The following is a 24,229-nucleotide window of genomic DNA, read 5'->3' on the forward strand; positions in this document are numbered from 1 at the left end:
TCAGCTGTTGTTGACATCACCCCGCTGCTCACATGTCAGTCAGAGCCTTTCTGTCTGACTTCTGCCTCTGTCACTGCCAAGCTGTCCTCTGCGAGTCAAGCCCTTGCCTCGGGCCACAACCATCTCCCAAGAAGAGCTCAGATGAATTTGAAATCCTCAGGCTTTTGTGCTAGTGAAAAGGAAACGGAAGCGGGACACTTAAACCCTGTATGTCTTTTGTTTCTGACTCTCCTTACCTCCTGTCCTTCCCCTCTCCCCCTCTTTTTCTCTTCGACTGTTTCCCTGGTTTCTCATCCCTCTCCTTCCCACTATGGTCATATGCCTTCTTTGAAAACATATTTATTTTATTTTATTTATTTATTTTGAGATGGAGTCTCGCTCTGTCACCCAGGCTGGAGTGCAGCGGCACGATCTCAGCCCACTGCAACCTCCGCCTCCCGGATTCAAGCAATTCCTCTGCCTCAGCCTCTTGAGTAGCTGGGATTACAGGCACCCACCACCAAATCTAGCTAATCTTTGTATTTTTAGTAGAGACGGGGTTTCACCATGTTGGCAAGGCTGGTCTCGAACTCCTGACCTCAAGTGATCCACCTGCCTCGGCCTCCCAAAGTGCCGGGATTACAGGCGTGAACCACTGCTCCCAGCCTAAAACATATTTAGAGGAGAGCACAGCTAACAGACCTGTCTCCTCCAAAAGCCTTTGTTTTGAAGTCAATGGTCACATGCACCTACAAAACCATTTCAAATTCAAGAGGTCGAAAGATATTTGCTTAATACTCCAAAAAAGTGGCTTTACGGAACCTTAATTTTATTACCTCAGCAGACAAATAATTATTTTCCAAAGTTTTTCTACCTTAACTCTTCTACATTTCCGGCAGTCTTCTGCCATTGGCTGGATTGTCTGTGTGGGAAGGGACAGGGACAGGGGGTGATAGTCTACATTCCTGCCACCCCCAGCCTCCCTACCTAGTTTCTGCAACTGACTAAACAGCCCAGAGTTTACAAAGCGGAAATTCACTGGGGAATGTGACATGTCAAATCATAATGTTTATAAGACTTAATGAGTAGGAATAAAACCACAATTTTCCAAGTAGTGATATCTGGAAGAAAAATCATGGAAACCATATCCACAGGGGCTTCAAGCAGAGCTGCTTCCCTGAGGCAGAGGAAGAGTCTGGCGCCACGGGAAAACCAATGTTCACTGCTGCCCATGTATTGTGGAGTCACATCGCTTGGAAGACACAGCCACTTTTCTTTTTTTTTTCCAGTGGAAAATAACTTTTATTGAGACCACACCAGCTGCGAAATCTGTTCCTGGCATTAAGCTCCTTCTTCCTTTGCAATTCCGTCTTTCTTGAGTGGTCCCATGAATGCTTTCTTCTGCTCCATGGTCTGGAAGCAGCCATGGCCAAACTTGGAGGTGGTGTCAATGAACTTAAGGTCAATCTTCTCCAGAGCCTGCCGCTTCATCTGCACCAGCAAGGACTCGTGGAGGGTGAGCACCCGCTTCTTGGTTCCCACCACACAGCCTTTCAGCATGACAAGGTCATTGGTCACTTCACCATAGTGGACAAAGCCACCCAGAGGATTGGTGCTCTTGTCAGACAGGTCAGAGTCAGTGGAGGCATTGTTCTTGATCAGCTTGCCATCCTTGATAAGGTAGCCCTGGCCAATCTTATAGATCTTCTTGTTGATCTCAGTGCGGTGACGGTAGCCTTTCTGCCCAGCACGTGCCACAGAGAAGGCCACACGAGCAGGATGCCATGCCCCAATACAGGCCACCTTGCGCAGGCCTCGGTGGGTCTCGCGGGGCAGCTTCTTGGTGTGCCAACGACTGGTGACCCCTTTGTAGCCTTTGCCCTTGGTCACCCCAATGACGTCGATCATCTCATCCTTCCCAAACACTTGGTTCACATTTACCTGCTGCTCGAGCCTCTCGCAGACCCAGTCCAGCTTCTCAGCCACGGTGCCTCCGTTCACCTGGATCTCCATCAGGTGGGCCTTCTTCTGGCGCAGAGGAAGCAGGCGCATCTGGGTGTGGGCAATGACGCGGATGACGTGGCAATATTTCTTCATGCTGCTGAAGTCCTTCTCCAGCTGCTTCTTGACATCCTCATCCTGCCATTTCTTGCGGTACTTCGTAAAGGCCTTCTTTTTAGATGTATGCCAGTTCTTATAGAAACGCCTCTTGCATTCATTACTGATGTGCTCAGCAAAGACAGTCTTGAAGGTCCGGAGGCCTCGAGGGGTTTCCACATAGCCCACAATGCCCACAACCACCATGGGTGGCGTCTCCACAATGGTCACAGCCTCCACCACCTCCTTCTTGTTCACCTTGGATGCTGGGCTGTCGACTTCCCTCATGATGTGGGTCATGCCAGCTTTGTATCCCAGGAAGGCTGTGAGGTGGACCGGCTTGGACGGATCATCCTTAGGGAAGCTCTTCACCTTCCCACGATGCCTGCTGCTGCGCTTCTGAGGCAGGAAGCCGAGGGACCCATGTCTGGGAGCAGAAAACTTTCTGTGAGACATCACGCAGTCAAATCCCGCCGGTAGAGCACAGCCACTTTTCATCAATGATTTTTTTTTTTTTGAGATGGAGTCTCACTCTGTAGCCCAGGCTGGAGTGCAGTGGTGCAATCTCGGTTCACTGCAAGCTTCGCCTCCCGGGTTCACGCCATTCTCCTGCCTCAGCCTCCCGAGTAGCTGGGACTATAGGCACCCGCCACTGCCAGGATGGTCTTGATCTCCTGACTTCGTGATCCGCCCACCTTGGCCTCCCAAAGTGCTGGGATTACAGGTGTGAGCCACCGCACCTGGCCACATCAATGAATATTTTGTAGGTGACCATTAAGGACTGAAAATATCTATGGTAAGGCAAGAGATGACAGAAACCTGGACAGACCTGGAGGAGAAATGGTGTCACCCAAAAGGGCTCTGTAGTTATAAACGAGGAAGCAGCAGCTGAGTTCATCAAGGGTCTGTGTCAGTCACATCTGTATTTAATGGTTTAGTGTTATTTTTTCCCATATATATTAGTCCATTCTCACACTGCTGTTGTCAGAGGTGTTCTAACCAGAGCGACTCTATCTTGAGTGAGGGCCAGGAAAATGAAGCTGGGACTTGCTGCGCTGCATTCCCAGAAAGGTATTCCTAGCCTCTAGATGTTTACAGTTAATGAAACAGATTGATAATGTTTACTAAACAGAACCAGACTTGGGAATGTTCTAATATCCCGATATCTGGAGAACAAAGACATTCCTAATTTTGTTTTAAAGATAATATTCTTTTTTTTTTTTTTTTGAGAGGGAGTTTTTTTGTTGTTGTTGTTGTTTTGTTTATTTTTTTTTTGAGACAGAGTCTTGCTCTGTTGCCCAGGCTGGAGTGCAGTGGTGTGATCTTGGCTCACTGCAAGCTCCGCTTCCCGGGTTCACGCCTTTCTCCTGCCTCAGCTTCCCGAGTAGCTGGTACTACAGGCGCCCGCCACCATGTCTGGCTAATGTTTTTGTATATTTTTTTAGTAGAGATTGGGTTTCACCGTGTTAGCCAGGATTGTCTCCATCTCCTCGTGAGCTGCCTTGGCCTCCCAAAGTACTAGGATTATAGGCATGAAAAAGATAACATTCTTGCAAAGTACAGTAATTAAGAAAATTAATCCTTTATCACAAACTCTTGTAGCAGAGCACATCTCCCCATGATCTTTTTTCTTGGTGGTGGTGGTGGTTGTTGTTTTGAGACAGGATCTTGCTCTGTTGCTCAGGGTGGAGTGCTGTATTGTGATCTCAGCTCACTGCAACCTCTGCACAAGAATCAGGGAATTCTTGTGCCTCAGACACCCAAGTAGCTGGGACTACAGGCTCATGCCACCATGCCTGGCTAATTTTTGTATTTTTAGTAGAGACAGGGTTTTGCCATGTTGGCCAGGCTGGTCTTGAATTCCTGACCTCGAGTGATCTACCTGCCTTGGCCTCCCAAAGTGCTGGGGTTACAGGTGTGAGCCACCGCCTGGTGCATGATCTTTTTAAATTTTATACACACACACACACACACACACACACACACATGCAAAAGCATTGTACGTGGATGCATTCCTCCTCCTATTTATAGGAATGCCCTACTCTGTCTGTGGAGTAGCTGTTCTTTCACCACTTTACTTTCCTAATAAACTTGCTTTTGCTGTGCAATGCGGACTCACCCTAAATTCTTTCTTGCGTGAGATCCAAGAACCCTCCCTTGGGGTCTGGATTGGGACCCCTTTCCTGTAACACTATTAAGAAATACCCGACTGGGTAATTCATATTTAAAAAAAAAAAAAAAAGAGGTTTAACTGACTCACAGTTCAGTATGGCTTGGGTGGTCTCAGGAAACTTACAATCATGGCAGAAGGCACCTCTTTACAGGGCGGCAGGAGAGAGAATGACTCCGAGTGAAGGGGGATGCCCCTTATGAAACCATGAGATCTCCTGAGAACTCACTCACTTCACAAGAACAGCAAGGGGAAAACTGCCCCCCATGATTCAATTATCTCCACCTGGTCCTACCCTTGACATGTAGGGATTATTACAATTCAAGATGAAATTTGGGTTGGGACACATAGCCAAACCATATCATTCTGCCCTGGCCCCTTTCAAATCTCATGTCCTAACATTTCAAAACACAATCATGCCCTTCCAACAGTTCCCCAAATTCTTAACACATTCTAGCATTAACCCAAAAGTCCAAGTCCAAAGTCTCATCTCAGACAAGACAAGTCCCTTCTGCCTGTGAGCCTGTAAAATCAAGTTTGTTACTTCCTTGATATAATGGGGGTATTGGCATTGGGTAAATACACCCATTTCAAATGGGAGAAATTGGCCAAAACAAAGGGGCTACAGGCCCCATGCAAGTCCAAAATCCAATAGGGCATCCATTAAATATTAAAGTTAGAAAATAATCACCTTTGACTCCATGTCTCACATCCAGGTCACGCTGATGCAAGAGGTGGGCTCCCATGGCCTTGGGTATCTCTGCATCTCTGGCTTTGCAGGGTACATCCCCTCTCCCAGCTGCTTTCATGGCTGGTGTTGAGTGTCTGCAGCTTTTCCAGGCACACAGTTGTTGTTGGATCTACCATTCAGGGGTCTGGAGGATGGTGGCCCTCTTTACACAGCTCAACTAGGCAGTGCCCCAGTGGGGACTCTGTGGGGGCTCCAACCCCCATTTCCCTTCCACACTGGCCTAGCAGAGGTTCTCCATGAGGGCTCTGCCCCTGCAGCAATATCCAGGCATTTCCATACATCCTCTGAAATCTAGGCAGAGGTTCTCCAACCTCAATTCTTGACTTCTGTGTACCTGCAGGCCCAACACCACATGTAAGCCACCAAGGCTTGGGGCTTGCACCCTCTGAAGAAATGGCCCAAGTTATACCTTGGCCCCTTTTAGCCACAGCTGGAGCTGAAGCATCTGGGGCACAGGGCACCATGTTCTGAGGCTGCATAGAGCAGGGGGGCCTAGGCCTGGCCCATGAAACCATTTTTCCCTCCTAGGCCTCTGGACCTGTGATGGGAGGGGCTGCTGTTAAGGTCTCTGACATGCCCTGGAGACATTTTTCCCATTGTTTTGGTGATTAGTATTTGGCTTCTCATTACTTACATAAATTTCTGTAGCCAGTTTGAATTTCTTCCCAGAAAATGGATTTTTCTTTTCTTTTTTTTTTTTTTTTGAGATGGAGTCTCACTCTGATGCCCAGGCTGGAGTGCCGTGGCGTGATCTCAGCTCACTGCAAGCTCTGCCTCCTGGGTTCATGACATTCTCCAGCCTCAGCCTCCCGAGTAGCTGGGACTACAGATGCCCACCACCATGCCTGGGTAATTTTTTGTATTTTCAGTAGAAACAGGGTTTCACCATGTTAGCCAGGATGGTCTCGATCTCCTGACCTCCTGATCCATCTGCCTTGGCCTCCCAAAGTGCTGGGATTACAGGCGTGAGCCACCGCACCCAGTGGATTTTTCTTTTCTATTGCATCATCAGGCTGCAAATTTTCCAAACTTTTTGCACTGCTTCATTTTGGATGGTTTGCTGCTTAGAAATTTCTTCCACCAGATACCCTAAATCATCTCTCTCAAGTTCAAAGTTCCACAGATCTCTAGGGGCAGGGGCAAAATTCCACCAGTCTCTTTGCTAAAGCATAGCAAAAGTCACCTTTATGCCAGTTCCCAACAAGTTTCTCATCCCCATCTGAGACCACCTCAGCCTGGACTTCATTGTCCATATCACTATCAGCACTTTGGTCAAAACCATTAAACAAGTCTCTAGGAAGTTTGAAACTTTCCCACATTTTCCTGTTTTCTTCCGAGCCATCCAAACTTTTCCAACCTCTGCCTGTTACTCAGTTCCAAAGTTGCTTCCATATTTTAGGTACCCTTAAGGCAGCACCCCACTCCTGGTACCAATTTACTGTATTAGTCCATTCTCATGCTGCTATGAAGAAATACCTGAGGCTGGGTAATTTATAAAGAAAGGAGGTTTCATTGACTCAGTTTCACATGGCTGGGGAAGTCTCAGGAAATCTTACAATTAGGAAGGTACCTCTTCCCAGAGCAGCAGGAGAGAGAATGAGTCCAAGTCAAGGGGGAAGCCTCTTATGAAACTATCAGATTCCATGAGAACTCACTATCATGAGAACAGCATGGGGGATACTGCCCCCGTGATTCAATTATCTCCACCTGGTCCTCACCTTGACACATGGGGATTATTACAATTTAAGGTGAGATTTGGGTCGGGACACAGAGCCAAACCATATCACTATGTCTTCTCTGTATTCTTATAGCTCCTACAACTTTATATAATGGTCCTATCAACACAATGTGCCATGGGATGTTCTGTTGTAAAGAAACCTGCATGCATCTACACAGTTTTTACCTGATGTGTATAAGATGTTCTCTGACTAGAGTAGAGAAGGGAAGTTGGGAAGAGATCCACTGTAGGTGAAGAACTGAGGAAGTGGGACCTGAGATGTTTGAAACAAGAGCCTGTGGTGTCATGCAAAGAACATGGTCTCTGTCATTAGAAACACCTGGATATGACTCATGGCTTACACTTACCAGTTGTGTGAGCTTGGACAAGTTTCTAAGCTTTTCTGAGTCTCTGTTTCATCATATGTAAAAGTGAGTATAACATAATCAGAAATACTTTGAGAGAAAACCAATATAAAAAATGCCCATAGCAGGAGCTCAGCAATGGGTAGTTTTTATCACTACCATTATTCATTTTGAAACACTGGACACTTTAGCGGTACCCAAAGTGTCCTAGCTTTTAATGCTGAAGGATTCAGCAACCATTTCAACATCATATGGTGCAGAACAACACTGCTGTTACTGCTTCATGTGCTAATAAAAAGCCTGTGTTCCAGGCAATTTGCAAAAAGTAAAGCACCTCATGTCTTCCCTTACTAGATTATGGGATTCTATTTTTTTATTTTTTATTTTTATTTTTTGAGACAGAGTCTCGCTCTGCCCAGGCTAGAGTGTAGTGGTGTGATCTCAGCTCAATGAAACTTTCGCCTTGTGGGTTCAAGCAATTCTCCTGCCTCAGCCTCCTGAGTAGCTGGGATTACAGGCACCCACCACCACACCTGGCTAATTTTTGTATTTTTAGTAGAGATGGGTTTTCACTATGTTGGCCAGGCTGGTTTCCAACTCCTGACCTCAGGTGATCCGCCCGCCTCAGCCTCCCAAAGTGCTGGGATTACGGGTATGAGCCACCGCGCCCAGCCCTAAATTATGAGATTCCTTTTTTTTTTTTTTATTTGAGGTGGACTTTTGCGCTTGTTGCCCAGGCTGGAGTGCAATGGCACAATCTTGGCTCACCACAACCTCCACCTCCTGGGTTCAAGGGATTCTCCTACCTCAGCCTCCCAAGTAGCTGGGATTACAGGCATGCACCACCAGGCCCAGCTAATTTTTTGTATTTTTAGTAGAGACAGAGTTTCTCCATGTTGGTCAGGCTGGTCTCGAACTCCCGACCTCAGGTGATCCACCCACCTCGGCCTCCCAAAGTGCTGGGATTACAGGCGTGAACCACCACACCTGGCCATGAGATTCTTAAAGAAAAGAATGGTGGCTTACTCATCTCATCAACTTCAGGACTTAGCATCAATAGGCACATCACAGTTCCCAATACTGTATGGGCATTCTCACTGAAGAATTTAGACTGATGTGTGAAAAAACCCTAATGACATGCCACCTTTGTTTTTTAGTTTTTAATTTAATTTTTATTTTATTATTATTATTATTTTGAGACCATGTTCCCGAGGCTGGAGTGCAGAAGCTCAAGAGATCCTCCCACCTCAGAATCCCAAGTAGCTGGGACTACAGGTGTGCACCACCATGCCTGACTAATTTTTTTTTTTTTTTTTGTAGAGACAGGGGTCCCTCTATGTTGCCCAGGCTGGTCTTGAACTCCTGGGCTCAAGCAATCCTCCTGCCTCAGCCTCCTAAAGTGCTAGAATTACAGACATGAGCCACTGCACCCAGCCGATGTGCCACCTTTCAAGATGATGAGAAACACTATGAGGAACTGCCAGAGTGCAGCCCCAGTTTAGGAAGACTTGCTATTAGAACCAATTGCCTTGGGATGATTGAGTCTACGTGTCTTACTGCCCACACTGATGTTCTTGGGAGCTTCATTCCTGGCAGACAATTCCGAATCCAGTCAACATCATAATTGTACAACCCATTGCTATTTGAACAACATCCACAAACCTCCAGCTTGTTTTATTTTATTTTTATTCTTATTTTTGTGTAGAGACAGGGTCATTATGTTGCCCAGGTTGGTCTTGAATTCCTGGCCTTAAGTGATCCTCCTGCCTTGGTCTCTCAAAGTGCTGGGATTACAGGTGTGAGCCACCACACCCAGTCTTTGTTCATTCATATATTCAACAAGTATTTATCAAGCATCTCCAACATGTCAGGTGCTATCTGAGATGCTGGGAATACGTATGGTGAACCAGACAAGCAAATGCTTATGGAGCTTCAACATCACTAAGCATCAGGGAAATGCACACCAAAACCACAGTGAGATATCATCCTACCCAGCTAGACTGGCTGTTGTTTATTTATTTATTTTTTAGACTAGGTTATGAGACTGCCTAATTTTTGTATTTTTGGTAGAGACGGGGTTTCACCGTGTTGCCCAGGCTGGTCTGGGCTCAAGAAATCCACCTGCCTTGGCCTCCCAAAGTGCTGGGATTACAGGCATAAGCCAATGTGCCAGGCCTAGACTGGCTATTGTTAGAAAGATAAAAAACAAACAAAAAACCAGATTCTGGCAAGGATGCAGAGAAAAGAAAACTCCCATACACTGTTGGTGGGAACAAAAATTAGTATAGCCAAGGGGCTAAGGGGAAGGTGGGGATGGTTATTGGGTACAAAAAAAAATAGAAAGAATGAATAAGACCTACTGTTTGATAGTACAACAGGGTGACTATGGTCAATAATAACTTTTTTTTTTTTGAGACAGGGTCTAACTCTCTTGCCCAGGCTGAAGTGGAGTAGCATGATCTTGGCTCACTGCAACCTCTGCCTCCAGGACTCAGGTGATCCTCTCACCTCAGCCTCCTGAGTAGCTGGGACTACAGGTGTGCGCCACTACACCGCACTAATTTTTTGAAATTTTTTTTTTTTTTTAGTAGAGATGGGGTTTCACCATTTTGCACGGGCTGGTCTTGGACTTGTGGGCTCAGGTGATCCACCCACCTCAGCCTCCCATAGTGCTGGGATTACAGGTGTGAGCCACCGCGCCTCGCCTAATAATAACTTAAAAGTACATTTTAAAAAACTTAAATCGTGTCATTGGATTGTTTGTAACTCAAAGGATAAATGCTTGAGGGGATGGAGACCCCATTCTCCATGATGTGCTTATTTCCCATTGCATGCCTGTATCAAAACATGTCATGTACTCCATAAATATATGCACCTACTATGTACCAACAAAAATAAAATTTAAAAAAATTATAAAAAAAGATAATTAGTGCAGCCATTATGGAAAACAATATGAAGATTTCTCAAAAAACTAAAACTAGAACTACAATATGATCCAACAATCCCACTGCTGGGTATCTACCCAAAGAAAAGGAAATTAGCATATCTAAGGGATGCTTGCACACTCATGTTAATTACAGCACTATTCACAATAGCCAAGATATAGAATCAACCTAAATGTCCATCAATGGATGAATGGATAAAATGTGGTATATATACACAATGGAGTACTCTTCAGCCATAACAAAGAATGATGTTCCCTGGAGTTCATTATGTTAAGTGAAATAGCCAGTCACATAAAGACATATACCACATGTTCTCACTCATATTTGGAAGCTAAAAAAGTTGATCTCATGGTGGCAGAGAATGTATGGTGGTTATTAGAGACTGGAAGGATGTGTGGGTGGGTCAGGGGGATGAAGAGAGGTTGGTTAATGGGTACAAACATACCAGTATAAGTATGAATACTTTCTTAAATGTTCAATAGCAGAATAGGGTGACTATAGTTAGCAACAATGTATTGTATATTTTAAGATAGCTGTAAGAGAGACTTGAAATATTCCTGACACATAGAAATGATAAATGCTTTAGGCAATGGATAAATACTCTGACTTGATCATTACACATTCTATGTACGTAACAAAATATTACATGTACTTCATACATATGTACAAATATTATGCATCAATAAAAAAATAAACTCAATGATTTCAGGTCATGGTAGGTGCTATAAGGGAGACAAATAGGTTGATGAGCTGGAGACTGAGTGGATAAAGGTGGAGCCTCCTGCAGATAGAGTGCCTCAGAAAGCTTCCACTGGAGGAGAAGGAGGCAGTCAGAGAGAGAAGGGAAAGGTCCAGGCCTTGAAGCAGTGAACAGTGGGTGGAATGCAAGGAACAGAGTGGAAGACAGCTGGCTGGAGCATGGAGTGAGGGGAGAGCATTAAGACACGAGCCTGGGAGAAGCAGGCAGTGTCAGTTCACAAGGGCCAAGAAGGCTAAACAAAGTGAAAGGTTCAGGCTGACCACAAGATTCTCAGGGTTCTCTCACAAAATGTTCGGTGGTTACTTTCTGTGTGTGCACACTCTGTTTCTTCTGCAGGGTACCAAAAGGGCAACCTGGACCATGAGAAATGTAAACCTGTTCTTCATCCAAGTGATGAAAAATTACTCATCAACTGCACAAGTAAAAAAAAAATTCGTTGCTCTCAAATTATACTATAAGCTATTACTTTTAAGTCAGTTTTTGTCTATCCTAATGAACAAGGCCCTGTGTTTTCAACCTATTCTTAAGGACTGAATGGGAAGCATGCCTCCCTGGGAACAGTTTTTCAAGAGTAATCTCTTTGATATTTGTATTAGTCTGTTTTCATGCTGCTGATAAAGACATACCCAAACTGGGAAGAAAAAGAGGTTTATGGACTTACAATTCCACATGGCCAGGGAGGCCTTAGAAACATGGCAAGAGGCGAAAGGCACTTCTTACATGGCGGCGGCAAGAGAAAAATGAGGAAGAAGCAAAAGCAGAAACCCCTGATAAACCCATCAGATCTCGTGAGACTTATTCACTATCACAAGAATAACATGGGAAAGACCAGCCCCCATGATTCAATTACCTCCCCGTGGGTCCCTCCCACAACACATGGGAATTCTGGGAAATACAATTCAAGTTGAGATTTGGTGGGGACACAGCCAAACCATATCATTCCACCCCTGGCCCCTCCAAATTTCATGTCCTCACATTTCAAAACCAACCATGCCTTCCCAATAGTCCCCAAAGTCTTAACTAATTTCAGCATTAATCCAAAAGTCCACAGTCCAAAGTCTTATCTGAGACAAGGCAAGTCCCTTCTGTCTATGAGTCTGTAAAATCAAAAGCGAGCTAGTTACTTTCTAGATACAATGGAGGTACAGGTATTGGGTAAATATACCCATTCCTAATGAGAGAAATTGGCCAAAACAAGGAGGTTACAGGGCTTGTGTAAGTCCAAAATGCAGCGGGGCAGTCAAACTTTAAAGCTACAAAATGATCTCCTTTGACTCCAGGTCTCACATCCAGGTGACGCTGATGTAAGAGGTGGGTTATCATGGTCTTGGGCATCTCCACCCCAGTGGTTTTGCAGGGTACAGGCCCCCTCCTGGCTGCTTTCATGGGGTGGTGTTGAGTGTCTGCACCTTTTCCAGGTGCATGGTGCAAGCTGTTGGTGGATCTACCATTCTGGGATCTGGAGGACAGTGGCCCTCTTCTCACAGCTCCACTAGGCAGCACCCCACTAGGGACTCTGTGTGGAAACTCCAACCCCACATTTCCCTTTCACACTGCCCTAGCAGAGGTTTTCCATGAGGGCCCCTGCAGCAAACTTTTGCTTCTATCTTCTTCTGAAATCCATACATCTTCTGAAATCTAGGCAGAGGTCCCCAAACCTCAATTCTTGACTTCTGTGCACAGCAGGCTCAACACCATGTGGAAGCTACCAAGGTTTGGGGCTTCTACCCTCTGAAGCCACAGCCTGAGCTATATGTTGGCCCCTTTCAGCCACAGCTGGAGTGGCTGGGACACAGGGCACCAACTCCCTAGGCTCCACACGGCATGGGGACCCTGGTCCCGGCCCACAAAACCACTTTTTCCTCCTGTGCCTCTGGGCCTGTGATGAGAGGGGCTGCCATGAAGGTCTCTAACATGAGCTGGAGACATTTTCCCTACGGTCTTGGGGATTAAAATTAGGCTCCTTGCTACTAATGCAAATTTCTGCAGCCAGTTTGAATTTCTCCCCAGAAAATGGGTTTTTATTTTCTATCACATAGTCAGGCCGCACATTTTCTGAACCTTTATGCTCTATTTCCCTTTTAAAACTGAGTGCCTTTAACAGTACCCAAGTCACTTCTTGAGTGCTTTGCTGCTTAGAAATTTCTTCCACCAGATATCATAAATCATCTCTCTCAGGTTCAAAGTTCCACAAATCTCTAGGACAGGGGCAAAATGCTACCAGTCTCTCTGTTAAAACACAACAAGAGTCACCTTTGCTCCAGTTCCCAACAAGTTCCTCATCTCCATCTGAGACCACTTTAGCCTGGATTTTATTGTCCATATCGCTATCAGCATTTTGGGCAAAGCCACTCAACAAGTCTCTAGGAAGTTCCAAACATTCCCACATTTTCCTGTCTTCTTCTGAGCCCTTCAAACTGTTCCAATTTCTGCCTGTTACCCAGTTCCAAAGTTGCTTCCACATTTTCGGGTATCTTTTCATCAATGCCCCACTCCTGGTACAATTTACTATATTAGTCTGCTCTCATGCTGCTAAGACATACCCAAGACTGGGAAGAGAAAGAGGCTTCACTAGACTTACAATACCACGTGGCTGGGGAGGCCTCAGAATCATGGCAGGAGGCGAAAGGCACTTCTAACATGGCGGCGGCAAGATAAAAATAAGGAAGAAGCAAAAGCAGAAACACCTGATACACCCATCAGATCTAATGAGACTTATTCACTGTCACAAGAATAGCACAGGAAAGACCAGCCCCCATGATTCAATTACCTCCCCCTGGGTCCCTCCCATAATACGTGGGAATTCTGGGAAATACAATTCAAGTTGAGATTTGGTGGGGACACAGCCAAATTGTATCAATATTTTTGTCTCAACTTTTTTATGGTACACCACAGTAAAGAGACACTTGGATGGATACCTTTCAAACACCTGAGAATGCAGAAGGAAAGTAATTAACCAAATCCATAAAAAGAAAGTAAAGAAATGAGCAAGGCATGCAGAAAAGTTCTAAGCCTCCTGAATTCATCCAGAGCTGAGGGTCCCTATTGCTCCATGGAGCTGATTAGGATGTTATCAGACCTTTGTACCTGAGAAATACTGGGCCACTGACTAGCTAACTGGAGGAACCAATCAGAAATCTAATGATTAAACTCATATTAAAAGCATTTTTATTTCCTACTTTAATTGGGATTTCTTTCTTATTCTATCTTACATGAGTTTTGCTCTTTAACTCAAGAAACATATTCTGAAAGCAAAAATGCATATGTGATACTGCTATTATTTTTTTCCAACAAAAGAAAAAAAAATTCAGCCAGCCACAGTGGCTCACGCCTGTAATCCCAGCACTTTGGGAGCCCAAGGCGGGTAGATGGCTTAAGCTCAGGAGTTCAAGACCAGCCTGGGCAACATAGCAAAACCCCATATCTACAAAAAATACAAAACAAAATTAGCCAGGCGTGGTGGCATATGCCTGCGGCCCCAGCTACTCGGGAGGCTGAGGTGGGAGGATGTCTTTAGCCTGGGAGGTGGAGGTTGTAGTGAGCTGAGATCATGCCACTGCATTCCAGCCTGGGCGACAGAGTGAGAACTTGTCTCCAAAAAAAAAAAGAAAAAGAAAAAGAAAATTTTTTCTTCAGTGCCTGGAGTTTTCTTTCATTTTACTGTTATTTTAGAGAAGCAAGGCAGTGTGACATAGTAGAAAGAATTGAGGGCCATGAGTCAAAAGACTTGGTTTCTAGGTGTCATGGGAAATCATTTCATCTCTTTGAGGCTTGGTTTCCCTCAGGAGCTATTAAGCCATATACAGAAGAGTTCCTTGGGTCTCTTCTAGCTTTAAGAGTCTGTGATTCTAGAAATCAAGGAGCTGATTCTGAGGGAGGATAAAGGAAACACAGGCCAGGTGCGGTGGCTCAAACCTGTAATCCCAGCACTTTGGGAGGCTGAGGCGGGCGGATCCCTTGAGCTCAGGAGTCGGAGACTAGCCAGCACAACATAGTGAGACCCCGTCTCATTGCTGTTTTAACATTTTTTTAATTAAAAAAAAAAAAGAAATATAATGAAAGATGAGGGAGGCAAGAAGAGACAGAATCTAAGAAAAACAAAGAAAGCTTTGAAGAACAAGGATCCTCAACATTATACTGTAAAGTCAACCTGCTCCCTGTTAACTTCCTTAGAAAAGTGGAATCAACTTTTTGAGCTTATCTTTTCTTCTGTGTCCTGGCTGGTGAAGTTCAAATAAGCACTAAACTGGAGAAAGGCAAGGAGCTGGAGGAATAAGGATAAGAAATGGAAGGACGGATCATTTAGACACTGCAACGCCAGCCCCAAAGTCTTCTAGATATGAAGGTGACAATTTGGCCCTAAAGTTCAAAAAGGTTAAAAAGGATTTTTTTGTGTGTGTCTGCCTGGGCTGCTCCCAATAACCTTAATTCAAAAGGATCCCCATTGTTTAATTCATCCAGAATCTTCTCTTAAACCTTTTGCAGTGTGCATCAGCTGGGATTTCAACAACAGATGGTTGCCCTGAAGGTACTTTGATAGGTGAAGTTTGGAAAAGTTTCTTGGTCCTAAACGAAGTCTAATCTTTTACTGTCTAAACCGATTTGGATTCATTTCAGGCCAGCTTATTCTTAGAAATATATTTACAGAGGCTGGGAGCAGTGGCTCACGCCTGTAATCCCAGCACTTTGGGAGGCTGACGCCGGTGGACCACTTGAGCTCAGGAGTCTGAGACCAGCCTGGGCAACATAGTGAGACCCCATCTCCACAAAAAATTTAAAAACTAGCTGGGTGTGGTGGTGTGCACCTATGGTCCCAGCTACTTGGGAGGCTGAGGAAGGAGGATCACTTGAGGCTGCAGTGAGCCATAATCATGCCAGCCTGGGCAACAGGGGAAGACCTTGTCTCAAAAAAAAAAAAAAAGAGAGATGTATATTGAAGGAAAAACTAACAAGAAGGGGTGATAGACAGCATAAGGCATGTAGGAGAAAGGGCATGTTTCAGTTTGAGCAACTGGATGGGTATTGCTACCTGTTTAGTGAGATGGAAAATCAGGAATTTGGTTTTAGACATGTGATGTTATGAGCTGTAACTCCTAAACTAACCTATAACTCCTCCTGGGGAATATGTGCATTTTTAAGAAGAAAGCTCTCAAGGATCAAAAAAGGTGAAACTAGAGTGGTGGATTGGCAGGCAGTTGGGTTGTCATTTTTAAATCAGGGATTCAAAAATGGGCTTGGAGAACTGCCTATGGAGAAGGCTACCAGGGCATAATGACCACATCGTTATAGAGATGGGCACAGACTCTGGAAGAAGGCCTGGGACATTTCTTCCTCTACCTCCTCCAGTCTACATTCCCCACCTGCCTTTTTCTCTAAGATTTGTTCTGGTGCTACGAACCTGAGGTTTAGTGGAAAATTTCCCCTCAGTTGCTCCTGACTATACTTTGATCCGAAAGGCTGGGTGAGATCTGCCTCACCCTGCAATCCCTCCCAGAGCAGCCCTCACCCCTAGTTCCCAAGCTCGCCGCCCTTGAGGGAGGAAATAGCTGATGCTTCCAAAAAGCTGCCAGACTCTGTCCCTGGGAAAGGAGCCCAATTCATCTGAAAATCAGTGACAGGAAGAAGAAGAAGCTGGAATTGCTGGAATTGAATATTCACACAGAGCAAGAAAGAGAAAGAGGCAGGAGCCAGGTTTCCTGAGCTCTGATTCTCAGAAGCCTTGCTCTTCTCCAAAGTTATCCAAGGCCAGCTGTTTCTCCCAAACAAGAGGAGCCCCTTGAAAAAACAACAGTCCTTAGACCAAAAGAATTTATACCCAAAAATGTTCCTCATAACAAATTCTTGTCTCTTTCCATCTAAATACCTACCACTTGCTTGGCATTTGAAATGTTTCAAGTTACACCAGCTTGAAAAAGCTTCTTATTGATCTCCACTTATTATACTGAAGTTAGACTATGAAGCCATCAAGAAAACTTGGTTTATATTATCTACAAAATCAGTTAATCTAGAGGAAATCCTCATGCTTTTATAAAAGCAACTTTGCTTTTCATGTAAAATTATAATTATTTATTTAAATGGCAAAAGAAACAATAACCACTCCATTAAAAAGGATATGCAAGTCTGGGCATGGTGGCTCACGCCTGCAATCCCAGCACTTTGGGAGGTCAAGGCAGGCGGATTGCTTGAGTCTAGGAGTTCAAGACCAGCCTGAGTGGCATGGTGAAACCCCGTCTCTACAAGGATACAAAAATTAGCTGGGCATGGTGGAAGGCACCTGTAATCCCAGCTACTCAGGAGGCTGAGGCATGAGAATCGCTTGAACCCGGGAGGTGAAGGTTGCAGTGAGCGGAGATCGCACCACTGCACTCTTGCCTGGGCAAAACAGTGAGAGTTCATCTCAAAAAAAAAAAAAAGGATATGCATTTTAAAGTTTTATATAAAATGTAATTGCCTATGTACAATTAAGTTCCATTCTCACTGATTGTTACTGAGTAATCCCTGGTTTCTCACCCAGGATCTGCCTTCATCCTGTTCTGGGCCCAAGACCCCACCACTGGTATTACTGGTATGGCATTAGATCTCAACCTCTGCAAGGTCAGGTCTGCTTCCGTCAGAGTCTCTGCTGCAGCCCCAGTGCCTGGCACATGGCCTGCCTTGTCTTAGGGGACCAGTGATATTTCTTCAAGAATGAATGAGTGGACACAATCCAGCACCAGGACTTCAGGATAAACTGAATCTGGTTGGATTATTTCTGGAGAGGCTGAAAGGAGATAGAATTTAAGGGATAAATATGAATCAAAACAGAAGAGCTAACACCAGAGGAGTATTGAATATGCTGTGATTCTGTTTTCTCCTGTGAGAGACTTTTGTGAGGACAATGTAAGAGATAAGGGGAAAGTTTGGGCAGAAAAGGTCAGGAACTTGGGGTATCAACAGGGAAGTGAAAGGTTTCCTAGGCTCGAAACAAAGTGTGGGAGCTCGGTGTCGCTCTTGCTGGTGCTGGCTTTGTGACATTTGACAGGTCATTGGCTTCCAGATGAGATTTGATCTCCATGAAACCTTTCTAGAAATCAGACTCCTTCCAGGATGGCTTAAACATTTCAAAACAAGTTGACAACATACATCTTTATAATGCGTTACACTGAAGTTAAGGAAACTTCAGTTCAAGGCCACATTCCTCAAAGCATGTTTTTAATTTTTCCTTAATATCTTAATAGAGTTTTGTGGAAGAAAAAAAGGGCGGGCAAAACCAATGTTAACCTGATTTCTTTATTGTAATTCTCAGAGCCTTTTTTATATATAATATAAAAAATATATATTTTTAGATGGAGTCTTGCTTTGTCGCCAGGCTGGAGTGCAATGGCGCCATCTCAGTTCACTGCAACCTCCACCTCCTGGGTTCAAGCGATTCTCCTGCCTCAGCCTCCTGAGAAGCTGGGACTACAGGCGTGCCACCACACCCAGCTAATTTTTTTATTTTTAGTAGAGATGGGGTTTCGCCATGTTGGCCAGGACGGTCTCAATCTCTTGACCTCATGATCCGCCTGCCTCAGCCTCCCAAAGTGCTGGGATTACAGGCGTGAGCCACTATGCCCGGCCTAATGTTAATGTACATATATACATTATGAATCGCAAAGATAATACGTGTGTGTGTGTGTGTGTGTGTGTGTGTGTGTGTGTGTGTGTGTGATCTCTTAAGACTAGAATTCTGCAGAATCTTTTTTTGGGAAATACTGACTTATTGAGTAATTCTACCTTCCTCTTATATACTTTTTTGCTGCAGAAAGTGTCAACACCTTTCTCTTCAGTGTCAACACCCATAAAAAAAGTGTCAACACCTTTCTCTTAAGTGTCAGCACCCGTAAGTGTCAACACCTTTCTCTTCAGAGGTCTTCATTTTCTTTGTGTATGGCATGGCAAAAGCCAAAATGAAAGTTTAAAGACCCAATATATCTAGATATATATACGTATACAGATAGATAGATAGATTTTTTTTTAAATTTTATCCATTTATTTATTTGGTTTGGAGACAGGGTCTTGCTCTGTCACCTAGGCTGGAGTGCAGTGGTGTGATCATGGCTCACTGCAGCCTCAATCTCCTGGGCTCAAGCCATCCTCCCACCTTCGCCTCCCAAGTAGCTGAGACTACAGGTGCATGCCACCATGCCTGGCTGATTTTTGTATTTTTTGTAGAGATGGGGTTTCGCTATGTTGCCCAGGCTGACCTTGAACTCCTGAGCTCAAGCAATCCACCTGCCTCAGCCTCTCAAAGTTCTGGGATTACAGGCGTAAGCCACCATGCCTGGCCAAATATGTATTTTTAAATAAGAAGGAAGTAAGTTTTTCTTACAAAGTAGGTTTTGTCTTTTTGCCTATTGAAGCCAGGACTTTTATTATTCCTTTTTTTATGTGTAAAATAGTCCCTCAGTGACCATCACAAACAGAAAAATATAACAAAACTGCTTTCCAAAAGACCATGAAGTTAGAAAAACAATTTTACCAAAATATAACTTTAAAAATACACTTAAATAAAACTACCACAAAACAGAGATATAATGTGATTTTACTACCATATATTTGAAAAGTAGAATGACTCATTATTTTAATATTTCCTAAGAGTATTGTTTTATAATTTTCCCAAGGATTTGATTTGATTTTCTACTGGCCCCAAAGGTGGCAATATCTGCTTATGAAAGCCTTGATTTGGGCTGTGTAGGCTGCCAGAGTTTCTTTCAGACTTTTTTTCATTAAAACGAGATTGCACTGTAGGTCAGCAGCATCACCCATGCTTCCTAGACGCTTATATGATCAGAATTTACTTTTTCCTTTTCCTTGCAATAAGACATTTTTTTCATACTTAATGAGTGTAAAATATTCCCTGAGAGGAATCCACAAATGTTGAAATTTCTTCCTCCTTAGGAAAAGACGGTAGATTGTCAGTTTATTTACCCTTTGTTTCACTCAAAATATTTTCTTACAAATTCCCTGCAGGCTTTCTCTCTTCCTTCCTTTCTATGGAGATTTGTGAAAAATGTGACACACACAACTGATAGCAGTGGCATGGGCCTTGGCCCATCATTGTTTGTCTTTTAAGAGGTGTCCTATAAAAAAAAATTTACAAAAATTAGCTGGGCGTGGTGGTGACGCCGGTAATCCCAGCTACTTGGGAGGCTGAGGCAGGAGAATCTCATGAACCTGGAAGGCAGAGGTTTCAGTGAGCCAAGATTGTGCCACAACACTCCTGCCTGGGCGACAAAGGGAGAATCCATCTCAAGAAAAAAAAAAAAAGAAAAGAGGTGTCTGCAAGAGTTTGAAACTAAATTTTTTATTCCTATTGGTATAATATTTATAGATTTTTTTTTTTGAGTCAGGGTTTCTGTCATCCAGGCTAGAGTGCAGTGGCATGATCTTGGCTCAGTGCAGCCTTGACCTCCTGGGCTCAAGATCCTCCCACCTCAGCCTCCTCAGTAGCTTGAATTACAGGAGCGTGCCACCACACCTGGCTAATTTTTTATATAGACAGGGTTTTGCCATGTTTCCCAGGCTGGTCTTGAACTCCTAGGCTCAGTGATCCTCCCACCTCAGTCTCCCAAAGTGCTGGGATTACAGGCGTGAGCCACTGTGCCCAGCCTTATTTATGGATTTTCAAAAAATAAACCACCTGCCATCATCCTCAGCAAACTAACACAGGAACAGAAAACCAAACACCACATGTACTCACTTAAAAGTGGGAGCTGAACAATAACACATGGACACAGGGAGGAGAACATCACACAGTGAGGCCTGTCGGGGGGTGGGACATGGGGAGGGGGACTATAAGGAAAAATAGCTAAAAGATGCTGGGCTTAATACCTGGGTGATGGGTTGACCGGTGCAGCAAGCCACCATGGCATACATTTCCCTACGTAACAAAACCTGCACATCCTGCACATGTACCCTGGAAATAATAAAAAATAAAAATAAAAAAAGAAAAGAAAAATGTCTAATAAATGTAAGACATTTTCAACTTCACTTGTAGTCAAAGGAATGCAAGTTAATAAGTTATCACTTATCTAAGAAAGAAAAGGAAAATAATTTAAAAAATAAAAATAAAAACAACCACACTAGGCCCAAGTAGGCCCAAGTAAGAAATACATCTTGGCCAGGCGCGGTGGCTCATGCCTGTAATCCCAGCACTTTGGGAGGCTGAGGCGGGTGGATTTCCTGAGGTCAGGAGCTCGAGACCACCCTAGCCAAAATGGCGAAACCCCGTCTCCACTAAAAATACAAAAATTAGCCAGGCGTGGAGGCAGGCGCCTGTAATCCCAGCTATTCAGGAAGCTGAGGCAGGAGAATTGCTTGAACCCGGGAGGCAGAGGTTACAGTGAGCCGAGATTGTGCCACTGCACTCCAGCCTGGGTGACAGAGCAAGACTCCGTCTCAAAAAACAAACAAACAAACAAAGAACAAAACAAAACAAACAAAAAAATGAAATACATCTTAGTAATTGAAGCAACTCTTATTTGACTATCATCTGCTCACTTTTATACTCTGACAGGTGCTTCTCCTCCCTGTAGCATGAAGCAACTCTTATTTGACTATCGTCTGCTCACTTTTATACTCTGACAGATGCTTCTCCTCCCTGTAGCATGAAGGAATACAGCAATAAGGGCTGAGGCTGTCCTGGAGGATAGCTAGAGAGGCGACACTGAGGAAAGGCGCATAGTGAGACTCCAAGATGAGCCGCCCATGCAGTGCTGAAGATTCTGGGCTGCCCTCTCAAAGCACGGTAAGAAAGTGGGTGGTCCTGAGCTCTGAGAGCTGCCCCCACTCCAGTAGGGGTTTTTCCTCAAGAGAGATTCTTCAGAGAATCATTTTCTTTTTCTTTTTTTTAGAGACAGAGTCGCACTCTATGGCCAAGGCTGCAGTGCAGTGGTGCAATCATAGCTCACTGAAGCGTCAAACTCCTGGGCTCAACTGATCCTCTCACCTCAGCCTCCTGAGTAGCTGGCATATGTCACCATGCCTGCTAGTTTTGTTTGTTTGTTTGTTTGTTTAGACAGAGTCTGGCTGTCACTCCAGTTGGAGTGCAGTGGCATGAACTTGGCTCACTGCAACCTCCGCCTCCTGGGTTCAAGTGATTCTCCTGCCTCAGCCTCCTGAGTAGCTGGGATTACAGGTGTGCAGCACCATGCCTGGCTAATTTTTGTATTTTTAGTAGAGACAGCATTTCACCATGGCCAGGTTGGCCTTGAACGCCTGACCTCAAGTGATCCACCTGCCTCGGCCTCCCAAAGTGCTGGGATTACAGGCATGAGCCACTGCATGGTTCCATTTGCTGTACAAGTTAGAGCAGTGGCTGAATTACAGAGCTGTTGTGTAGCTCTGAGAAAACTGCGCAGGTTATAATTTCTCTACTTGCCTCCTGGATTCATTTTTCATCCTTCCTTGCCCTGCTCTGTGCCCAAGGAGACTGAACCAACCCCTTCAGATCAGAGGGCAAGAGGAGAGAGGGGTCAGGCTTTATTCTCTATGCCTTTGCTTAGGAGCTGTGTCTGTTGGTAGCTGTCATGCTCCGCACCTATCACTCCCATCAGGTGGCCCATGTCACCAGGCTCTAATACCACTTTTCTCTCCCCTTGCTCCTTCAGTCCTAAGGGAAATGATGGCTTCCTGGAGCCAGACTTTGGGTGCCTCATGCCACAGGGCATGGATTTAGCTAGTAGCCATGGCAGTTGCCTGACAAGACCATTCTGTTGCCTTGTGGCAACCTCCATAAATCACAGGACTGGATTTATGTGATATTTAAAATCTTACAGATTTAATTAAAGATTTTCGAGTAGATGAGCACATAAGATCAGATATGTAGTCTAAGAATATTAACCTGGTAGAGTATTAAATATATGGGAAAGGGAGAGAATGGAGATGACACCAGTGAGCAGATACTGCCATAGTCCCTGTCAGTGGTGATGACAGGTGAGATACACAAGGTCAATGGGAAGGCTCCAGATAGACATCTACTCCAAAGGAACCAAAAACCAATTGTCTTCGGGGGACACAGTGGAAGGATGTTTCAAGTAGGAATCTGCCAATGTTGTCTTTTCTGAATTTCCTTTTGTGAGGAACTGCTCTTCTGCTACTCTACATGATTTTGATGAGCCTGCCAATTGCAGGACTCTGTCCCTCTGACCACAGCGGGGTGTGTGTGTGATAGTGGTAGGTGCAACCAAGAATAGTATCTCAAACCCAGCCCATCATAGTGCCTCATTCTCTTGGGCAGTGTGATTGATATATTGGTGGCCATGTGCCTCAATCTAGGCCAATCAATGCCTTTTTTGGTGACTTTTCCATTTGGAGCTGAAGGAGAAGGGGCCTTACTTTCAGAAATATGTGAATGGGGATGCTGCAGCCTCTTTTTTTCCCCACAACAAGAAGAACAAAGACAACATAGACAAGTGGGTGGAGAGTGAAGATGGTGACTTCCTTCAAGTTCTTGAGTCTGGTCAAACTAGAAGCGAGATCAATTTCTGGACTTCCCAGTTATGTGATCCAGTAAATCTCCTTTTATGCTTAAGCTAGTTTGAGTTTTGAGTTGGGTTTCTGTCACTTGTAATCAAAACAAGTCTGAACTTTAAAAAAAAAAAAAAAAAAAGCGGGGGCTGGGCACAGTGGCTCACACCTGTAACCTCAGCACTTTGGGAGGCCGAGGCAGGCGGATCACCTGAGGTCAGGAGTTTGAGACCAGCTTGGCCAACATGGAGAAACCCCGTCTCTACTAAAAATACAAAAATTAGCCGGGCATGGTGGCATATGCCTGTAATCCCAGCTACTTGGGAGGTTGAGCCGGAAGAATTGCTTGAGCCTGGGATGCAGATGTTGCAGCGAGCCAAGATTGTGCCACTGCACTCCAGCCTGGGTGACAGAGCAAAACTCCATCTAAAAAAGAAAAAGTAACATGCTCTTCCTATTAGAAACAGGCTTAAGAAACTTCCATGAGTCCACAGTAAATTCAATGGAATGAATGTTTAAGCAGATACAATCTAAGGAAGTTTTATTAGCAAACTATCGATAAATCAAAGGTGTTTCGGAGAATGTTGGGGAAACTAGTTTTGCTCATTTTCATTCTTTATTTTCCTTCTTATGCTAGTAGTTTCTGCTTTTGAAATTCTAAGAGGAAAAGAAACAGTAAGTGTAGCCAGTCAAGGGAAAAGGAATAGACTGAGAAGCAGTAGAGGAAGCCTGGGAACAGAGTGATGGAGAAGGGAATTATGAGAAACGCCATGGCATATGAGACAGCTCCAGCCTGGGAGTCAGGACCTGTGTACAGTCCTGGCTCTGCCACAAATGTGCCATCTGCTTGCATAAGCTAGTGTGACTAAGTTGTAATTCCTACACTTGAGAAATAAGGAGACCTGGAATAAAAGATGATTAATATTCCCTTTCAACCGTCTATTATTCCAGCGTAT

The 24,229-nt window shown here is 44.5% G+C and overlaps 1 protein-coding gene across 1 annotated transcript; it reads right to left on the minus strand.

Moving 5' to 3' along the window:
* Nucleotides 1-312: 312 nt before the first annotated feature.
* Nucleotides 313-5,927, minus strand: LOC100973690 (large ribosomal subunit protein uL3-like). The gene has a single exon (XM_034962656.3). It carries the CDS (start codon nt 2,572-2,574, stop codon nt 1,321-1,323), a length of 1,254 nt encoding a protein of 417 aa, XP_034818547.3. The 5' UTR covers nt 2,575-5,927; the 3' UTR covers nt 313-1,320.
* Nucleotides 5,928-24,229: the final 18,302 nt, after the last annotated feature.

This window comes from Pan paniscus, chromosome 5 (assembly GCF_029289425.2).
Source record: "Pan paniscus chromosome 5, NHGRI_mPanPan1-v2.0_pri, whole genome shotgun sequence".
Classification (NCBI taxonomy): domain Eukaryota; kingdom Metazoa; phylum Chordata; class Mammalia; order Primates; family Hominidae; genus Pan; species Pan paniscus.